The sequence below is a fragment of the Pteropus medius genome, unplaced genomic scaffold, assembly GCF_902729225.1.
Source record: "Pteropus medius unplaced genomic scaffold, Ma_sr-lr_union100, whole genome shotgun sequence".
NCBI lineage: Eukaryota > Metazoa > Chordata > Mammalia > Chiroptera > Pteropodidae > Pteropus > Pteropus medius.
Window position 1 is genome coordinate 1,614,847 of NW_024342475.1, and position 19,049 is coordinate 1,633,895.

General features: G+C 61.7%; 2 protein-coding genes and 1 long non-coding RNA gene across 11 annotated transcripts; 1 reads left to right on the forward strand and 2 right to left on the reverse strand.

The window, feature by feature from the left end:
- Positions 1-523: 523 nt before the first annotated feature.
- On the reverse strand, positions 524-11,410 carry DMPK (DM1 protein kinase). 7 transcript variants are annotated; one of them, XM_039866243.1, is made up of 16 exons: positions 10,174-11,410; positions 8,373-8,429; positions 7,820-7,913; positions 7,514-7,597; positions 7,333-7,428; positions 6,639-6,787; positions 6,182-6,275; positions 5,689-5,895; positions 5,345-5,608; positions 4,655-4,740; positions 3,364-3,475; positions 2,525-2,667; positions 2,325-2,437; positions 2,115-2,161; positions 1,728-1,817; positions 524-1,387 (listed from the first exon to the last, which is right to left on the reverse strand). In XM_039866243.1, the coding sequence occupies exons 1-16, from the start codon at positions 10,830-10,832 to the stop codon at positions 1,235-1,237; spliced, it is 2,448 nt and encodes an 815-aa protein (XP_039722177.1). In that variant the 5' UTR covers positions 10,833-11,410; the 3' UTR covers positions 524-1,234. The 7 variants fall into 7 exon arrangements, with proteins under 7 accessions (XP_039722177.1, XP_039722175.1, XP_039722176.1 ...); XM_039866241.1 differs by lacking the exon at positions 8,373-8,429 and having other exon boundaries at positions 1,728-1,813; positions 5,360-5,608; positions 7,820-7,911; XM_039866242.1 differs by lacking the exon at positions 8,373-8,429 and having other exon boundaries at positions 5,360-5,608; positions 7,820-7,911.
- Positions 2,158-4,313, forward strand: LOC120605316 (uncharacterized). Its single transcript, XR_005653607.1, has 2 exons — positions 2,158-2,447; positions 2,605-4,313. It is a non-coding gene; the product is annotated as an uncharacterized LOC120605316 (long non-coding RNA).
- A 117-nt stretch (positions 11,411-11,527) lies between the features above and the next one.
- Positions 11,528-18,698, reverse strand: DMWD (DM1 locus, WD repeat containing). 3 transcript variants are annotated; one of them, XM_039866247.1, is made up of 6 exons: positions 18,173-18,306; positions 17,520-17,607; positions 16,788-16,970; positions 13,304-14,572; positions 12,402-12,476; positions 11,533-12,065 (listed from the first exon to the last, which is right to left on the reverse strand). In XM_039866247.1, the coding sequence occupies exons 2-6, from the start codon at positions 17,523-17,525 to the stop codon at positions 12,018-12,020; spliced, it is 1,581 nt and encodes a 526-aa protein (XP_039722181.1). In that variant the 5' UTR covers positions 17,526-17,607; positions 18,173-18,306; the 3' UTR covers positions 11,533-12,017. The 3 variants fall into 3 exon arrangements, with proteins under 3 accessions (XP_039722178.1, XP_039722181.1, XP_039722179.1); XM_039866244.1 differs by lacking the exon at positions 17,520-17,607 and having other exon boundaries at positions 11,528-12,065; positions 18,173-18,698; XM_039866245.1 differs by lacking the exons at positions 12,402-12,476; positions 17,520-17,607 and having other exon boundaries at positions 18,173-18,646.
- Positions 18,699-19,049: the final 351 nt, after the last annotated feature.

The window sequence follows — 19,049 nt, forward strand, 5'->3', positions numbered from 1 at the left end:
GGCGCGAAGCCACCTCCGCCCCGAGACTGAGCTGCACGCCTCTGTCTCCAGGGCCCTCCGAGGGCCCCCACACTCCCCATCTCGGCCTGCGCTCCGCCCCTCGGAATTCCCGGCTCCGCAGGGGGGCGGGCCTGGCGCGGAGAAGGGGCGGAGAAAACGGGTTAGAAAGTTTGCAGCAACTTTCTGGAGCGTAAGTCCCTGGAACGGATGCGCGTGGCCCGCGCAGGCGCAGTGGTAGGAGGATTGCCAGGGGCGCGGCTGGCCCAGCCCCCTTCTTCCCGGTGCTCGGGTGGCACAGCAGGGCCACAGCTAGACAAGGGGCGGTGCCTCTGGGTGGCCCGTTCGCCCTCTTCTATTGGTCGGGTGCTGGAGCCACACCCCCAAGTCCCCACCCCCCACCCCTGATTCGTCCGCTTCGCCTCCCGCTAGCTCCCCGCCAGGCCATTGGCCGCCTTCACTCGCCTTCTAATTGGCCCACTGAGCAACCTCTTTCCCGCAATCAGGGACACCGCGGAGTCAGAGCTTTGGGCAGACGAGAGGGCCTTTTATTCGCGAGGGTCGGGGGTGGGTGTTCTAGGTGGGGGGAGACAATAAATACCGAGGAATGTCGGGGTCTCAGTGCATCCAAAACGTGGGGTAGGGTGCTGGGGTCTGGGAGCCTGTCAGCGGGTCGGAGGATAGGTCAATAAATACCGAAACCGCCGGGGCGGGCAGAGCTGGCTGTGGCTCCGAGAGTAGCGTACGTGAGGAGGGCGCGGGAGGCCCCGAAAAAGCGGGGCTAGCAAAAGCTAACGGCTCCCGAGCGGGCAGGGCTCGCGCTAGACGTTCTCCGCGGGAAGAGAACGTTCCGGGAGAGCAGGGCCTCATGCACAAGGATTTGTGGGTTTCGAGCCGATGTGGCTGGGGGTGCGTGGAGGGTGAAAAACTGAAGGCCGAGACCCGGCCCTGCTGCCTTCTCTAGATAGTAGTTTGCCCATCCGCGTCGCGACTTCGGCCAGGCCAGATGGGAAGTGGTCCGCGATTCCCCCCAGCAGTAACAGCGCTCCGGCCGCGGGCCCGGCTCCTCCCTCCCCGGCCGCCAGGGGGCGGGCCCGGATCACAAGGCTGGAGTTGGGGCGGAGACCCGCGTTTAGTGGTGTGAATGGGGAGGTGGTGGAAGTGGTTTCTGGGCCAAACCCAGGCCACTCAAACCTCCAGCAGGGCCCTAGTGGAGGGCAGGCTGGGCTTCTAGGGTTCAGGGGGCGAAGGCGGCTCCTGGGCGGCGCCAGACCCGGGCGAGATGGCCTGCGCAGGCCACCAACCCAGTGCAGCCCAGGGCGGCGGCACCAGCCAGTGCAACGGAGAACAGGAGCAGGGAACGCGCCTCCGATAGGCCAAGCCTAGGGACCTGTGGGCGAGAGGGTGGATCAGCGCCAGCGACACGGGCCCCTGATTGGCTTCTGGGACTCGCCCTGCCTACGCCCATAGGTGGGTTCACAAATCCTCGCACTCGCCTCGCGCCCCCGACAGCGCGGGCAGCGGTGGTTGGTCGGCTCTCAAGCCTAAAGTCTTGTCCGAACTCATCATTGGCTTCTTCCTAGAAGCCTGTGTTGATTGGCTGCCCGAGCACCCGCCCTCCCCGCGGCTGCCCAGCCGAGCAAAGGCACAGCTAAGCCGAGCGGCTTGGGGTGCGTGGAGCGAGGCGCGGGCGCGGTGGCTGACGCGAGGGTGTGAGCAGCCGGACGTACCCTGGCAGGGAGCAGCAGGTGGCGGCGGTGAATGGGGCTTGGCCCCACCAGTGGGCACTGGCCCAGAGCCACGGCCGGGGGGCCATCTAGCTGGAGAGAGAAGGGACAGGTGACCCGATCCGAGCCCAGCCCCGCCCAGCCGCCTTGGCGGGGGCGAGAGATAGCGAGGGGAGCCGAGGTTGGGCAGGGAATCGAGGGAGATCCCGGGCGGGATTTGGCAAGAGGCCCGAACTGAGGAAATCTGGTAGATGTGGGGCTTGAATGGAAGCTGTCTGCCGCCTGGAACCCCGAACGGGTAGGGAGAACCCTAAACTTAGACCGGGAGACAGGGATGGGGTCTGCAGATGGGGCAGTAGGCTTGACGCAGGGGAAAAAGAGGGGTCTTACATGGGAAGGTGGATCCGCGGCCCGGGGACTGGGGACCCCCGTGACAGCTGGAAGGAGAAGAGAGAGGCGTAGGGCGCGTGGAGTGACGGAGGAGGGCGGTGGCGTGGCGTGCCCCAGCCTGGGCCCCTGGCCCTCCCCCAGGTGTCTGCACACACCCGCGGGCCGACCTCCCCCAGCTCCCTCTGGAAAGGGGGCGAACGAGAGACTGACCAGCCGCTGCCTCCGCCTGCAGCCCCTCGGCCTGCAGCCCCTCCACCCGCTCTTGCAGCTGCCGGACGTGCGCCTCCAGGTCGCGGTTCCTGGCCTCGGCCTCGCAGAGTTGGCTGCGGGAAGGTAAGGACCGTGAGCCCTTGCGGACGGAGAGACGGGCTGCTAAAGGGAGCGACAGGCCCCGGAGCCCGGACCCAGACCTGGCGAAGTTCTGGTTAGCGGTGCGGATGGCCTCCAGCTCCTGGCTCAGGCTCTGCCTGGTAAGCACCTCCTCCTCCAGGGCCTCCTGGAGCTCCTGCAGGGTCACCCCCGCCTCCGCTGGCATGGCGGCCGGAACTGCGGCCTACATATGGGAATCCGGCTTACTGCTGCCTGTGGCTCCTGGAGCACTCAAGACTTGTGCGTAGGTTTCAGGCCTGGAAAACTTCTGTCCTCTACCCCCCAGTTCTTAGAGCTCTGGGGACTCCCAACAGCTCCTGCAATGATCCAAGCCCCCTCCTTCCCTAACCCAGCCCCTGCCCCGTCTCCAGCCTTAATCCCTTCCACACAGGCACCAAAGGGCTGTGCCTAAAACACTAACTCAACTGGACCATGTCGCAACCCTGCTCAAAATTACTCCTGCTCCTCAGTGCCCTCCAGAGAAAGCCGACGGCCCCCAAAGGCCCTGTTTGGTTTGTTTCCTGCCGGCCTCTGCAGCCTCCCCTCCCTGTTCACCGCCCTCAGCCTCACTGCCTCCCTTCCCCATCAGGAACAAGCCAGTGGTCCCCCGCCACGGGGCCTTTGCCCTGAGGGTTCTCTGCTAACCCATGGGTATTTGTCTTCCTACGGGCAGTCCTCCTCCTTCTCCGGGGCCCCCTCCCTAGAGAGCCCCCTCCACACGCCCTCAGCACCCTCTCATGTGAAGTCATGCTGTCTCTGTTCTGTCTTTCTGTGAGGAAGCTCCCAGAGCGCTTCGTACTCCATGGCACACGTCAGCCTAGGAGTATGTCCCTTTCCTCTCGGATTCGTCCCTGACCGACCCTTTCCTCCAAAAACTCACTGTTTCTTCCAGTGGTGGCACCATGGGCTCCAGGCTGGGCATTTGCACAGGTGGCTCAGGCAACAGCTTGGCCTCCAGTTCCATGGGCGTGGGGCCCGGAACCTCATCATCCCTGGGGAGAGGGAGTGGATGGGGGGAAGGGCCTGTGGGCACGGGGCAGCCAGACCCAAAGCCCCCATGGTCTGAGGAGGGGGAGGGGGCAGAGTGAAGGAAACAAATTGCCAGGTTGGTGTGACAGGTTCTCCTCTTGGAAAAGAAGAGGCCTGTCCCTGGCATGGCATCAGGCCCCTGGGACCTGCCCTCTCTGCACCTTCCACGGGAACTTGGGGTCCAGATACCCATGTTCTAGGGTCCGCTTATCTCCTCCCTGTCCAGGTGACCTTTGCACACCCCTCTCCTTAGAGCCTCCTGACAGTGAGGGGGACCCAATGAGGGGGACCCTGACCAGCTCTGGCCATCTCCAAAGGTATGGTCTTAAGACGGTGTGGATCCCAAGCCTGTGCCTCTAGACATCAGCACGACCCCCTCATACCCAGCTGCTCGGGGAGGGGGACAGACCCTGCCTACAAATACGAAATGGCAGTAACAGTGGATGTCCCTTCCAACCCAGCAATCCCCTCAGGGAACTACATCTCCGGGGCCTAATAACCCTGGACTTGCGGTGGCTGTGCGTTCAGCCTGGATTCCAGCAGAGGGGACGGGCGAGTCCCGAGCTGCCCAGGAAGGAGAGTATACGGGGCGGGTGAGGAGCAGGTTGAAGTTTATTCACAGTAAGAAATGGCGTTCGCAGTACAGTGTCCGGTAACAACACAGACTGTGCACAGCGTGTCCTCCCAGCCAGGGGCCCTCACTGATGCTGAGCTTCCTCTTTCTCATTTATATTTGATAATTTACTTTGACGAGCAATGTATTATTTGTAGAATTCATGTTTTTAAAAGGCTTTATGGTTATGTGAGTGGTTCATTGAGTTTGTGACTTCTTATTTTCTAAGATTCTGAGGTCCCGTGACTGTGTACTAGAGACTTACACGTGGAAGGCTGGATGATTTGGAAGGCCGAATCTATGGCTCTGAGGTTTTCCAATTGAATCTAAAATTTCAAAGTACTCTTGCTCTGAGATTTGAAGGTCCTACAACTCTGGGCTTCAAGAGTCCTTGGTCCCAAGACAATAAGCTTTTAAGAATGATCCTGTAATTCTACTGGGCGCCGATGGCCAGAACGTGGTAACTCGGAGTGGCCTCCTGGGGCCTCTGGAGCCCGCTCCTCACAGGCTGCACAGCGGTCGCTCTTACCTGAGGGCCATGCAGGAGTAGGAGTAGCCCACGAAAGGCAGGTTGACCCCCAGCGGCACGCCTTCCCGCATGTCTGACAGCGTCTCCTATACAAGAGAAGCACAGACATGAGGTGACCACCGGTTGTCAGGGCTGGCCCATCACCCCTTCTGTCTTGGCTTAAATGTCCCCCTAAACCCCACTCTGACTTGTACTTCTCCATACTGTAAGTGGATGAGGAACCAGAGCGGACTTGGTTTGCGTGTGTCCCCAGCAGTGGCCAGGTCCAGGGCTCCCTGGCTGACCAAGCACTTTGGGATAGTTTGTGTAGCAGCTGGAAAAGAGATGCCCTAAGGAAGGGAGAGTCCTCTATGGTGCTTTCCTTCCTCTCGCCTCTCATCCTTCAAGGTCTGAGCTCAGACAGCCCCCTCTTCCAGGAAGCCCTCCAGGACCTTCCACGCTGGGTCAGTGTGCACTCCCTGCACTCCCCCATCTCGGCCCTGATCTCTCTGGAGTGTCACTGTCTGTGGTCAAGTCAGTGGCCCCCACTGGACTGTGAGTCTAGGTCACGGTTGGGTTCCCAGCACTGGGTCGGCATAGAGGAGGTGCTCTGGGAAAGAAATGATTTTAGGATCGCAGGAGGTCGGCACTCTTCTAACCCCAACTTTATGGAAGGGTGCGGGGGGAGGGGCAGGGGTCACAGGTACCTACCCCGCCCCCGCTCACCATGGCAGTGAGCCCATCCTCCACCACGTCGAAGTTGCACGTGTCAGTGGCACCTTCAAAATCTGGCGTAAAAGGAGGCACGCTGTCTCGGAGACCATCCCAGTCTAGGCCAAAGAAGAAAGGATGCTTCTGGAAATCTCCTGCTCCGTTCTGGCCCAGCCGTGTCTCCGGAGGACACAGCAGCCGCTGGATGAGGTCGCGAGCCTCCTCAGGGACCCCTGCATCACCCAGCGGTAGAGACAGGTGCTCCTGCTCGGAGGGGAAGGAAAAGCGGCAAGTCAGTCTGGGAGCAGGTGCAGCGCGATCAGGGGCTCCCGGGCCCTGCTTACGTTGTAGTGCACGATCTTGCCGTAGGTCTCGGCAGTGGAGTCAGCGTAGAAGGGCGTCTGCCCGTAGAACATTTCATAGGCAAACACGCCCAGCGCCCACCAGTCACATTCGGGCCCGTAGCTGCCCGTCCCCGGCCCGCCGCCCACGGCCTGCAGGATCTCTGGGGACAAGTAGTCCGGGGTGCCCACAGCCACCAGAGACCGCACCTGAGGCAAAGCAAGCAGAACCGGGCTCAGCCCTGCCCCTCCGGGCCCTGGCTCCGCCCCCCATCTGAGCCACGCCCCTCGCACTTAGTTCCCTGCCCCTGCCTGTTCTAACCCTGAGGCTGGCACGCTTGAGCCTGAATCGCCTCCTTCTCTTCTCCAAATCCAGTCCTGCCTCCATACTAGCTCTGCCCGCAGGTCTCAGCTGGCCTCCGCACTCTGAACCTCTGGTCCCGCACCTAACCCTACCCCTCATTGGTGGCCCGCAGCAGACGGGTGCACCGCTCACCGTTCCATCCGCCCTCAACTTCAGGCAGGAGCCGAAGTCAGCCAAGCGGATGTGGCCACAGCGGTCCAGCAGGATGTTGTCCGGTTTGATGTCCCTGAGCAAAGGGATGAAGGGAGGGAAGGGGGTATGTCAGCCTCCCTCCCACCATCTCAAAGGCTCCGCCCCTCTAGGCGGCACCTCCTCGGGCCCCACCCTTAGGGACCAGCCTCTCCAATTCCCAAGCCTCCAGGCCCTGCCCTCAGGCCTCACCTCCTTGGGTCCCGTCCCTTAGGGGATTCTACAGTTCTGCACCCCACTCCTCAGCCCAGTCTCCAGAAGGACCCGACCAGCGAGGTCCCTCTCCAGGCCTCGCCGCCTCTGAGCTCCATCCTTCAAGGTACCCTTCTGGAGTCCAATTTTTGCTATCCCCTCCAGGCCCCGCCCTCAGACCCCGCCCTTCAGGCCCCGCAGTGCCCACCTGTGCACATAGCCCAGTTGGTGCACCGAGTCTATGGCCATGACAATCTCAGCCAGGTAGAAGCGTGCCATCTCGGCCGGGATCCGTTCCCCAAACTTGCTCAGCAGAGTCAGCAGGTCCCCGCCCACGTAGTACTCCATGACCAGGTACTGGGAGGGGGCGTGTCATGGGGGGGTCGGTAGACCCCCTAGATGCCTATTGCTGGTAGCCCGGGATAAAGACTCCCAGAGATGACCCCACAGCCAGAGCCCCAAGAGAGCTCCAGAGATCTCCTAGGCCAAATTGGAGATACTCACCCTCCCTAAAAAACATTCTTCCAGGATGTCACTGAGCAGAGACACACACACACACACACACACGGGGAAAAAAGACCCAGAGCCCTCCCAATACCCAGAGGATACGGTCCAGATACTCTCTGCCCAGTGGCCCCCACACAGACTCTACAGAGCTTTCCCATTCCAGGTATAGCGCCCCTGACGGCGGCTTTACGGAGCCCTCCAGAGTTAGCCCCGGAGAAGCGCAGTAAGGGACATCGCCCACCCAGGAAGGGAAGCCCGATCCTACCACACACAGACTCCCACAGGCACTTCACGACAGCTCCTCCACCCTAGAACTTCCTCTCCCTGCCCGCCTCGTTAACTGACAGCCTCGGGGGTGGGTATCTGTCTCTCTAGTCACCCGGCCTGGGGCTCACCAGGTAGTTCTCATCCTGGAAGGCAAAGTGCAGCTGCGTGATCCAGCGCCGGTCTCCATTCACCAGCACGTCCCTCTCTTCACGGAAGCACGACACCTGCCAGGCACCCAGAAGAGCTGAGCGGTGGGGGGAACTTGGGGGAGGGTCCTTAGCGTCCTGCACATCCAGCCCTGCGCCTCACCTCGCCTCTCTTCAGCATGTCCCACTTATTCATGATCTTCATGGCGTACACCTGGCCCGTCTGCCTCATCTTCACCACTGCTACCTGAAGGTACAAACGGGGTGACAGAGGAGGAGGTGGCGGAGCAACATGGGGTATGGCAGCCACCCAAACCACGCCCACCCATCTCGCCACGCCCACTGACCTCAAGCTCCACCCCCATCCTCTGCTGGTCTTAGGTTCTAAACTCATTCATCAACTTCTAAGGCCCCGCCGCAAACTCCTCTGGCCCGCCCCGCGGAGCAACCGTCACGGCTCAGGCCTCACCTCGCTGAAAGCCCCGCGTCCGATCACCTTCAGAATCTCGAAATCATCCCTCTGCAGTCGGACCTCCTTAAGCCTCGCCGCGATGGGCTCCGCTGTGAGGCGGGGAGGGGGTGATGGGAACCGAGGGTCACTGGGACTGACATTGGAGAGGAGGAGGAATTCCCACCCTCTGTCCCTCAGCCCCCCCTCTCTGTCCCTCAGTCTCAATTTCCCCTTCTGAGTCTCCCCTTAGGGCTGTCTGCCTCCCAGGGGCTTCCCCACATACAACAGTGTGAGGTTTGAGGGATGTAAAACCGACCCCCTACAGAAAGGTAGGGTGCCTGGGAACCCCTTTTTGGGACAAGGCACTGGGCCACAGGGCTCTCTGGGAGCAGGGTGGAGGGGGAGGAGTTTGCAGAAGGGAGGCCCTGAAAAACAGGGAAAACAGGCCCAGTTCTGACAGCTCCCTGGGCTTCGGGACCCACGGCCGTTGGGTGCTGCCCAAAGGGCCCAAGGCCCGCCCACTCCAGGCTTCTCCAGTCTGTCTTGGAACATGCAGTTTTACGTGGTTCCTCTAGGTTTAGAAGCAGCTGGCTCTTGGGCCACACTTTGGGAAACACTGGATTTGGGGATGGGGCCAGGAGGACCCGGGAAGGAAGACAAAATGGGAGTGACCAGCATCTGGGCTCCAGGCCGGTTCAAGTCTTCAGTCTTCTCCACTCCAGGAGCAGCACTCTGTTATGACTTATTTACAGATGGGGACTCGAGGCGCAGACAGGTGAAGTCATTTGTCCAAGGCCCCACGGCTAGGAATGTTTAACAGGGCATTTTGGGAATGGGGAAGCCAGGGGTGGAAGCAGAAGACTCAGGGCCACGGGAAGAGGGAGGCCTGGATCACCTGAGGGTGGAGGCTGCCAGGACCTCGGGGCAGGGTGGAGAGAGGGATAGGTGAGTAGGAATGAGGGGAGACACGGGGAGTCATGGAGGGGAGAGAGGGGCCCCCCACAGGGTTTGGGGAGAGTGGGCCAGTAGGGATGAACCAGCCAGGGCCCAGGATGGGGGAGGGAGGAGAGAGCCAAGACACTGAGCCCTTTTAAGGCAGCGGGAACCCAGGCCCCCTCCCCCGCGCGGCAGCCGGCAGGGGAGGGGCCGCAGGATGCTGCTCGGGCCACAAAAGGAATGCTCCTCACAGGAGAGCCAGACCCTGCCCCCACTTTAGGCCTCAGTTTACCCTGCCAACCAAACAATTGTTTGCAAAAGGGAGACCAAGAGAGCTCCTAAGGGCTGGGAGGAAGGGGGAGAAGGTTCTTCCAGAGGCTGAGTGGCCTGGCCCTTGGCCTCCACCTTCCCAGCTGTAAAACGGAGGTGGAGGGAGAGGATCAGGGCCTGGGTCCCAAAGAGATGGATACAAGAAAAAAAGCAGGAGAAAGCAGAGAGAGGAAACTCAGGGACAGAGAGCACTAGGGCCAAGAGCAAGCCACTGTGGGACCGACCAGTGGAGGGACAGTGGCAGGTGTCACAGAGACAGAAACCCTAGTGAGCCTGAGTCCTGGGCCAGGACGGGGTGAAGACAGACAACGAGAGAGGCTGAGGTTGAAGCATCTTCCCTCTGGACCTGTCTCCAGGGAAAGACCTGGCAAGAAGTGGCTTTGTGGGAGAGCCGGAGGCTAGATCTCATGAACTAGGAGAATTAACGAACCTGGGGAACTGGAGGGGAGCTCAAGGCTGACCCGGGAGGACTAGGGGGGACCAAGGCAAACCTGGGGCCGGGGGGAGCTCCTCCATCCAGGGAGTGGAGGGGTGCTGGGTGGTGCCCATCTGCAGAGCTGGTTCTCCCCCAGGGCTTGCCTGAGTCACTGTGCCCTCCCAGCGCCTGGACACCTGTTGAGGCAGCTGGAGAGGCTGGCGCCGAACACCTGCCCATCAGCCGCACCCCTGGCAACTGCTCCATCCTGTCCCTTCTGCTAGCCACTGTGCTCTGGGAAAGCAGAGTGGAGGGCCATGGGGCCCAGTTTGGGGTGTGTGGGGTCCTAGGAGATGGGGCTCCTAGCATGTCCCTAGGCCCAGACTTGGGAAAGGGAAAACAGGGGGACCATGGGAGGCTGTGCCCAGCCCAGCCTACCGCGGCGCCCGAGTCACGGTCCTGAGTCATGGCTGCCCTGGCCTCTGTTGACCCCGTTCTGCCCGGCCAGGGGGGCACAGAGGAGGGAGCAGGTAACCCCAAGACCCTAGCCCAAGCTCTGAGCCCCTGAGCAGAAAGCTCTCCCCATGTCTCTCCTGCCCAAGAGCCACCCCTGCACCCAACCCCGTCTCCTGCCTCTACCCTGTCCCTACCCCTTCCCAGTCTGGGGGAGCCCATGCAGGCAGGCACTCACCCCACTGCAAGAAGTCGGCCACGTACTTGTCTTGGGCCAGGTCGGAGGCGCCCAGCTCCTGGTGGACGCCCAGGAGAAGGTCGAGCAGGGGCTCCAGCCCCAGGAAGCCGGGGTCCAGCACCAGCTGCTGGAGCCGCCTCAGCCGCACCTCGGCTGACATGTTGGGCAGGCAGCACCATGGCCCCCTCCCCGGGCCTGGGGCTCGGGGTCCTCCTGTCACGGGGCCTGGCAGCCCCTGTCCAGGCCACAGGGCCCTGGCCGCATGTCGGCCTGTCCCTGGTTGTCCCCTGGGCCTCTCTGGCCACTTCTCTGCTGGCTGCAAAGGCCTCCTCCCCTTCTCCCCACCCCTTGGCCAGCCCCCTCCTGCCTCCCAGCCTTAACCCCTGGCAAGCCAGGCCCCCCCAACCAGAACATTTCAGTGCAATTGGGGGGTGGAGAATCTCAACTCTAGAACACTGCCCCCATGAAAAGGTGGAGCACAGAAGTGACAAAGGCTGAGGGTGAGCCCTCCCATTTTTCAGAGGGGGCCAATCGAGGTCCAGAGTGACCTGGCAACACCCCTCCCAAACTCTGGAGTTGGGGGAGAAAGGGGTGAGGCCCGGGAAGGGGGCAGGAGGCCAGTGCAGCTTTGTGGGTGACTCAGCCCCGGATTCAGACATTGGGACGTTTAAATTTAGCCTTCGGGCCCTCTGCTTTACACCGACTTGTTTTTGGCAGGAGGTGGGGAAGGGGTGGTGAGAGAATTGGGAAGTGAGGCCCTCAGGAGCCAAGACCAGGGGTGACCTGCTGGCCAAAGCCAGGGGGAGGCAAAAGAGACCCCAAAATAGCTCCTTGGCCCCTAGCCCACAGCCACGTTCCTGCCCAGGCTGGGATTAGAAACAGAAACATTTCGGGGGGTGGAGGGCGGAGCAGGCGCCGCTGGGAAGGATTTCGTTGTCCTTTCCAGGGCAGAGAGTTCTCCCGGAGGAAACCGGGTCTCCGGCTGGTCCTGCGAGCCAGGCCCGAGGCCGCAAGCGGCCCAGACCTGCAGTCAAGGCGCTCACTCAGGGCCTTGGGGCCTGCCTGGGGGACTCCATCTGAGCAGACCCTGTCTTGTCAGATTTGAAGTTGGGGCCTTTCCAAACAACTCTGAAAACTCCCACGGAGGACTATGAAGCGGGGGCCCTCCTCAGGGCTGGCGGGGCCACGAGCACGTCCCTCGTCCTGCCGGCTTTCACGCTATTATAAAGGGGGCAGGAGGCAGGGTGGGGCGGGGGAAGGCAGGGCCTGGCTGCTCCCCGGTAGAAGTGGAATGACCCAGCACTGCAGTGAAAGCACACGCCCCTCTTCCACACCCCGCAGAAGGGAACAGAAACGCTGTGAAAACAGGGAACTTTAGTATAAATAAGGTGCTGGGGACAGGGAGGCCCCTAGAGGCTTCCATAACTTAACACTCTTCAAAAGCACAAACGACAGCAAGGGAGGTGGGACCAAGAGAGGGGCGGGCCACCCCTGCCCTGCCCACAGACCAGGGGCACACTGTAGAGCTGAGGCTCTTGTGGGTGGGGAGCTTCTCCCCCTGGAATGACCAGTCACATGCTGGGGACAGGGATGAGGCTAACACTGTTTCAGAGAAGGGGTCATTGTACTTGGCAGTGGGTGGGGACAAGGCTGAGGCCACATGAGCCACTATATCCCCCCAGGGTCTCGGCCAGTCTGGGGGACCCTCAGCCCCCCAAATTTGTGCATGGCGGGGGGCCAGAGCAGTCCATCCATCATGGTTAGTCTTGTTAACACGTTGATCTGAGGTCAGCGGGGAGGGTTCTGGCTGAGGGGGCGGGGTGGGGCTCCAAACGTCCAGGGCTTCACACCACGGTGCCGCTTGGGGAGTTGCCTGGTTGGGACGGGATGCCCTGGGGAAGATGAGAGGGGAGACCCAGGGGTCAGAGGCAACCTGAGGCTGCCGCCAGCCCGGGAGTCCCCAGACTGCTGCCACCCTGGCCTTGCCGTTCAGTCCACCCCAGACCACCCCCGACAGGGGCCACTGCTCTAGGCTGGGAACTTGCCTCTGGGCCAGCTTCCCTGCCCAGCAGGCGGCACTTGTACACAATGATTAAAGTCCCTGGGTGATCCTGAGCAGAGAGCATGGGGCAGGTATGGAGGTGGGGAGGAGAGGGGGCACCCGGGGTCCCATTCTGACTGAGGAGGGTCCTGAGATTCTGGGGAAAAGAATTCAGGGCCAGTCCTACCTCTACCACTGACTTGCTGGGTGGCCTGGGCCAACTTCCTTCCCCTGTCTGGGCCTCGGTCTCCTCGTCTGGGAACTAGGGGAACAGAGGGGTCTCCTTCAGGACTTGCGAGACTCCCCAGATCCCAGCGGCCCACCTCGGAGGCTCTGAAACTGAGCCCTACGTTCTACGGTTCCGAGGAACCAGGCTGCGGCCCTCAGACCCGGCATCCTGGATGCCCGAGCCCAGACCCCAAGGAGCTCAGACCACTGAGCCCACAGCTCCGAAGCTACAAGGCGCCAGACCTGTGCTTCACCTACCAGGCCCTTCCTGAACCCCGCGGCCACCCCAGGAGCTGGGTGCATCCCCCACACCACCCATCTTCAGGCCTCCCTGTCCTAAGTGGTGACAGAGGTCCGAGAGGGGTGGGGACTTGCCCTAAGGGACACAGGAAGTGCAGGACTGGACCTCAAGACTGGCATCCCAGTCTGTGCCTCCAGCAGTGGACTTAGAGCCCAAGAGTCCAGACCCAGGCTGGACACCAGGCCCAAGGTTCAATGCTGTCCACAGAGCCTGACCCACAGTTATCTAAAAAGATTCACTATTTAAAAATCACATTTCTCATAAAAGTACAGATCCAGCTTTAAGAAACTAGTAAGACCTGGAAGCCCACTGACTGTTCTGATAGCCGGCCGTGGTGTCCACCACACCCAGCTCTCTCTCTCGCCCAACCCTCTCTCTGCGGCCTGTCGCCACGGGTCCTAGAGCCTGTCCCTCTGAGATCCAAGAGGGTCTGTTCTGAGACACTAAGGTTTCCACAGCTGCCCCTTCCCCCATGGGGCTAGAAGCTGTGGCGGTGACAGAGCCCTCTGCCAACACCTGCCTCCTCCCGGGTCCCGGGGCGGCCGGTGTGGCTGACTCACCACCTTGCCCGGCCGGGCCCACGTGCAGATGAGGCCCTCCTGGCAGGCGGTGATGATGCAGTCCTCCAAGAAGAGGAGGACCGTCAGCCGCTCCTGGGCGATCTTCTTGCATACCAGGGGCTCGAGCAGCGGCACCTCGTGGATGCGCGGGCACAGTGCCGTGCCCAGCACCTTGGCCGGGTCCAGCCGGCTGCGGGGCACGGGGCCACTGGGCTTGTCCCCGCTGCCGCCGCCCCCGCTGCCGCCCCGGCTGATGTTGCCGAGGCTGTGGTAGCGCTTGTGCTCCTTCTCTGCCCCCCGGTCCCGCCGCTCCTGCAGCGTGAGCGTGGCAAAGCGGCCGATGCTGAACGGTGTGCCCGGCTCGGTCGCCGCGCCTGGGCCGCCAGCCTTGCCACTGCCCGCCGGGTGCGGGAGGCTGTTAGAGCGGGACAGCGAGCGGGGCAGAGGCCCGGGGCCCGGCTCGCCACCCCGCGAGCTGCTGGCGGCAGGGGGCGTGGCGCCGGGAGTGCCCGGGAGAGTGCGGGTGCGGGCCAAGGGCGGGTGTGGGTAAAGCACGTCTTCGGTGAGGTCCCACAGGCAGAACTGCGTGTCCTGGCCGGCTGAGCCGAAGCGGTAGGTGATGGAGCCGGCCTTCGGCATGGGGGACAGGGGGACTCCCCCGCCCGGGCCCGGGCCCTCGGGCTCCTCCTCCTCGTCCTCCTCACCGCTCCGCTCCCCGTCACCACTGGCTGCCGCGGCCTCCTCGGCCCTCGTCGTGTAAGGGTCAAAGGCCACAGCGTTGACCCAGGACTTGTGGCCATGGCCGCGGGCCACCACACGGCCCTCGGTGAAAGACCACACGGTGACCAGGTCATCTTCGCCACCCGTGACGACGTAGCGCCCGTCGGGGCTCCAGCACACGCAGAGCAGGCCCCCAAAGTAGCTTTTCATGAGCCCGCGCAGGAGCATGGAGTCGAAGTGGAAGACGCGCAGGCAGCCGTCCTGGCTGACGCAGGCCAGGTGCCGGCCGTCGGGCGAGAAGGCGAACTCGTTGAGGGGCCCCTCGCCCACCGCCCACTTGGCCAGCGGGTTGCGAGGCGCCTTGCTCTTGGCGGCGTAGACGGCGAAGCCCTCGCCCTGCTTCAGCAGGCTGTACTGCGGCGGCGCGGAGGCGCAGGGGTGGCTGACGTTGTACAGGTACAGGTGGCCGCTGGCGTGTGATGCCAGAAATAGGCTTTCCGACTCGGGCAGCCATTTCAGATATGTCACCTTGGTCTTGTCGATCAGCCGCTGCCAGGGGAGACGGCGGGGGTTGGGGGGAGGCAGTCGGGCCGGGCAGGCCTGCTCCCCGACCTAGCTCCCAGGAGGCCAGGGGACACAGCCCACGCCTCCCAGTAGAGGGGCTCCCACTGCAGGGAAACTGCTGGTCATGGGAACGCAGGGGAGAGGGGCTCCCTGGTAGGTGGCCACGGGAGTGCCACAGAGCTTCGATGTCTCATCCTGGGGTCAGTCCTGCCGTCCAGAGAACTGTCCTCTACCTAATGCCTCCCTCTGCCTTTACCACATCATGTTCAAGGCAACAAACTGATTCACAGAACAGCAGCTTCTCCAAGAAAGGGATCTCTGTCTGTGTGGCATCCTGCCCCAGCCCCAGGCCACAGAGCTGTGAACACGGGAGGCCCCCGGAAGGTACTTCCTGGACACATGAGTGACAAGCCCATCCTCCCACTGCTCATCTTTGCTCCTTTTCTCCTCACAACTCACCCCCAGTTCTTCACTAATACGCAGAACCCGACTTCTGCTCACGCCCCGCCTGACCCGATCACCCTGGCCCCAGCCGCCATCAACCCTCCAATGGCTTAAATGGCCACCAGGCTACCACTGCCCATGTCTATTCCCCAAACCAGCGGTCCCCAACCTTTTTTGGCACCAGGGACCAGAGCTCCTATGAGAATCTAATGCCCGATGATCTGAGGCGGAGCTGAGGCGGTGATGCTGGCGCTGGGGAGCGGCTGCAGACACAGATGAAGCTTCGTTTGCTCACTGCCGCTCACCTCCTGCTGTGCGGCCCGGTTCCTAACAGGCCAAGGACCACTACCAGTCCATGGATGGGGGGGGCGGGTTGGGGACCCCAGCCCTACACAGCTGCCAGAGCTGCTGTTAAAATCTGAATCAGCACTTGGCATCCTCCCCCTAGGGGTTTGACCGTGACTTCAGCCCTAATGTCCTCAGGCAGCCACTATGCAACTTCTTCCCCAGGTATCTAAGTTGCTTCTTGTTCTTGAGAGAATGGGAAAAAAAAAAAAAAAAAATCAAGCCATTTCCCTATTTCCCTGTTCTATGGCTCGGAGGAACCCAGGCCGGCCCTCTGTGACCTGGCCCCTCCCGTGATTTCTCAGAACTCACCTACCACCCTCTCCCTCAACAACTGCTCTGGCCACATGTCCTGCTTTGGGGCCTTTGTCCTAGCTGTCCCCTCTTCTCAGAATGTCCTTTCCCCATAACTCTTCTTGCCCCCTCGGGTCTTCATTTCAATGTCATCTCCCAGGGAGGCCCCTCCTAACCACCCTGTTTATACCTCACGAGCCCTCTCCCCCCCCCGCCGCTGCATTGTCTCTGCAGCAATCAGCACCTTCCGACACGCAGTGTTCTTCTCTTATTTGATAACTGTCTCCCCAGCTAGATGAAAGCGCCACAAAGGCAGGTCCTGTTCTGTTCACTGAGATGAGACATCCCCAGTGCTGGGAACACGCCTGGCACAGGACTAATGCTCAATAAATATTCTGTGAATGGATGAGCTAGTGCATTTTTAATCCGTTCGCTGTTCCACTCACTCCTGCCATTCATGCATTCCGTATAGATGGAACACCTCCTCTGAACACAGAGACACAGGACGAGAATAGTTCGTGCCCACGGATAAGACCACTCGCCAGCATTTTCTCTTGTGCCAAGTCCACCCAGGACTGAGCAACATCCACGCATGATTTTACAACAACAGTCCTGTGAGGTAGGAGTGAGAATCTCATTCTGCAAAGGAGGGAAACTGAGGCTCAGACAGGAACCGTCACTTTCTCAAAGCTACACAGTGAGTAAATGGTGCAGCAAGGATATGAATCCAATGCCCACAGGGCCCAGAATCTGAAGAGCAGGGGCTCTGGCTTCAAACCAGTCCCAACCAGTGACTAGCCTCCATTCTCTAGTCTGCAAAATGGGCACCACAATCTCTAACCCATTGGTTGATGAAAACTCCAGGAGTAAAGTGTTCAGCATACAGCTAACACAGCACAGGGCCTGGGCATAGGAGGGGCCGGTGTCATCATTAGCTGCTTTCGCCCTAGCTGCTGTCTGTCGCCCATCTCATCTAGCTGTCAGTCCACCCGCCTCCTCTCTCTCATCCTTCCCCTCTTAGGCCTACGCTGCTCCCCAGGGCTGAAGTCTCATGGCAAACAGTGATGGGGGGGATGGGGAGGGGGCGTAATTCTGGACCCTGGGGGCCCACAATCACCTCTTCATTGAATAGCTTGCTGGTGTCCTTCTTGATGAGGTCCAGGTATTGCACCTGGCCGGCTGAGAACCCCACAAGCAAGGAGATGGTCTCCGTGGCAGCAGTAAACTGATTGAAGTCATGGCAGGTGGGCTGCGTGCCCTTATAGATCCGCTTGTCAATTGGCTTGTTGAGGTCAATCGACTTGAGTGGTGGGAAAAAAGGAGTTAGTGGCTTCTACCACTGAGAGGAAGGAAGAGGGTGCTGAGGTTGGGGTAAAACCACTAAGAGGAAGCAGGGTAAATCCCTGGGGGAAGTGGGCAGGTGAATGGGTGAGTGGGGAGGGAGCAGGTGACCACAGACAGGAAGGGGGACCCACGTCTCAGACAGAGTAGAGAAAAAAGCTGACAGGAAGGATTCCCCTCCTCCCACTCCCTGGCATAAGACCACAGCACCTCCCCAAACTTGGATCCCCCAACTTCTGGGACACCCTCACCCACAGCATCAGGGTTCAGGGTCCCAGAGTCCCTGAGCTCTGATTCCTTTCCAGTCCTGCACTGTTAACCTCAGCACTCCCCTGGGTCTTAGCACCACAATACTCCAAGCCCCCCTCCAAACGCAGGGTCACCCAAATCCCCAGGACTCCGGAGCCCAAGATCTCAGGATTCCCTTTACTAGGGAGTCCCTAAATCTCATGACCCCCAGCAGAGTTCAGGGACCCATTATACCTCATGTTCCCCCATACTTAGGTACCTTCATCCCTCTGGGCTCTGAGGATCCCCATCACTTCTGGGGACCACCATAAACTGCAGGGGTCACATCCCCTCTGGCACCTACATCACTGTAGAGACACCCATCACACCTGAGGATGTCCCCTCTGGGCTCTCATCACCTCCAGATGTCCCATCAGCTCATTACCTCCAGAGCCCCAATTTTCTCTGGGATCCCTATTACCTCTAAGCCCATTACTTCTGGAATCCTGACTTCCAGCTGCCCAAAAGTCAAGACTGCCCCCCCACCCCACACACACCTCCAGACTGCAATACACCTGGCTTCTGCATCACCTCAGGATTCCCCATCACCTGCAGAATGCCTGCCACCCGGAACCCGAAGGAGCCGCATCGCCTCCGATTCCCCATCACCTCCAGAACCTCACCATCCCAGAACCCGCACGCGTAACGCGGGGATCTCACATGACCTCAAGGATGCCCAGCACCCGGGGGGCCTCCCCGCATCTTTGGAAATCCTGCATTATCGCCAAGAACCCGTCCCCCTGGGATGGCCATCACAGCTGAGGATGCCTATCGCAGGGCCCCACATAATTCCGGGACCCTCCTACCACTTCTGGATCACCTAGGGACCACCATCCTCTCAGCACCCAGGGCCCTACGATGCAGGCTGCTCACCCGTTGGCTCCCGCGACGACAGCAGCCCGGGTAGAAATAGAGTTCGCGGCCCAAGTTGAAGCAGACACGGTCTCCTCCGGCCCCCAGACCCGCGGGCGTGGCGGGCGGCTCCCCGGCCCCGTCCGGCTCCCCGAGGCGCACGAGGCTGAGGCGCACGGCGGGCAGCGCGGGCCCAGGCCCGGGGCCTGCGGGCGGTGGGGACGACGCGGGGCCCGCGGCGCCGGGGCCGGAGGCGGAGGCCGGGCCGGGCGGCGGCTGCGGCGGCTGGGGTGGCGCCGGGGTCTGCGCGGAAGCAGGACCCGACCTGCGAGCGGCGCCGTCGCCGGGGAGCAGCTTGTAGAAGCCCTCGCGGGTGCGGAACTGCGACTTGATCTCTGCGCAGTCCCCCATGGCCGCGCCGGGGCCAGAGCCGCCCTCCGCGCCGCCCGCCGCCATCTTGGGCGCCCCCCCGCACCCGGGGCCCCGCCGCCGCCGGACCGCCGCCCGCCGCCCGGCCCCCCGCCGGAAGCCGCGGGCCCGCGCCGGAAGAGGGGGGCGTCGCCCGGGCGACGACTCTACGATTGGCAACAGGGTCGAGAGGCGGGACGAGCCCCCCTGCCGTCGCTCGGGTAACGGTTCTGGGGCTGAGGGCGGGGCGAAAAGGTGGGCGTGGCCTTCACGCCCGGAGAGCGACGTGTGGTTGGCGGCGGGGGCGGAGCCCGCAGGGAAAGGGGGCGTGGCATTCAAGAAGCGCAAGTCCTTAGCCGCGACGCCCTGGGAACCGTTTGCCTAGCAACGGAGAGACCCTCAAGAGAAGGCCCTGTTCCTAACCTGGCCTTGCCATGACGTCACAGATGACCCCAGATGAGCCAAAAGTCTCCACAGACTCTCAACATAC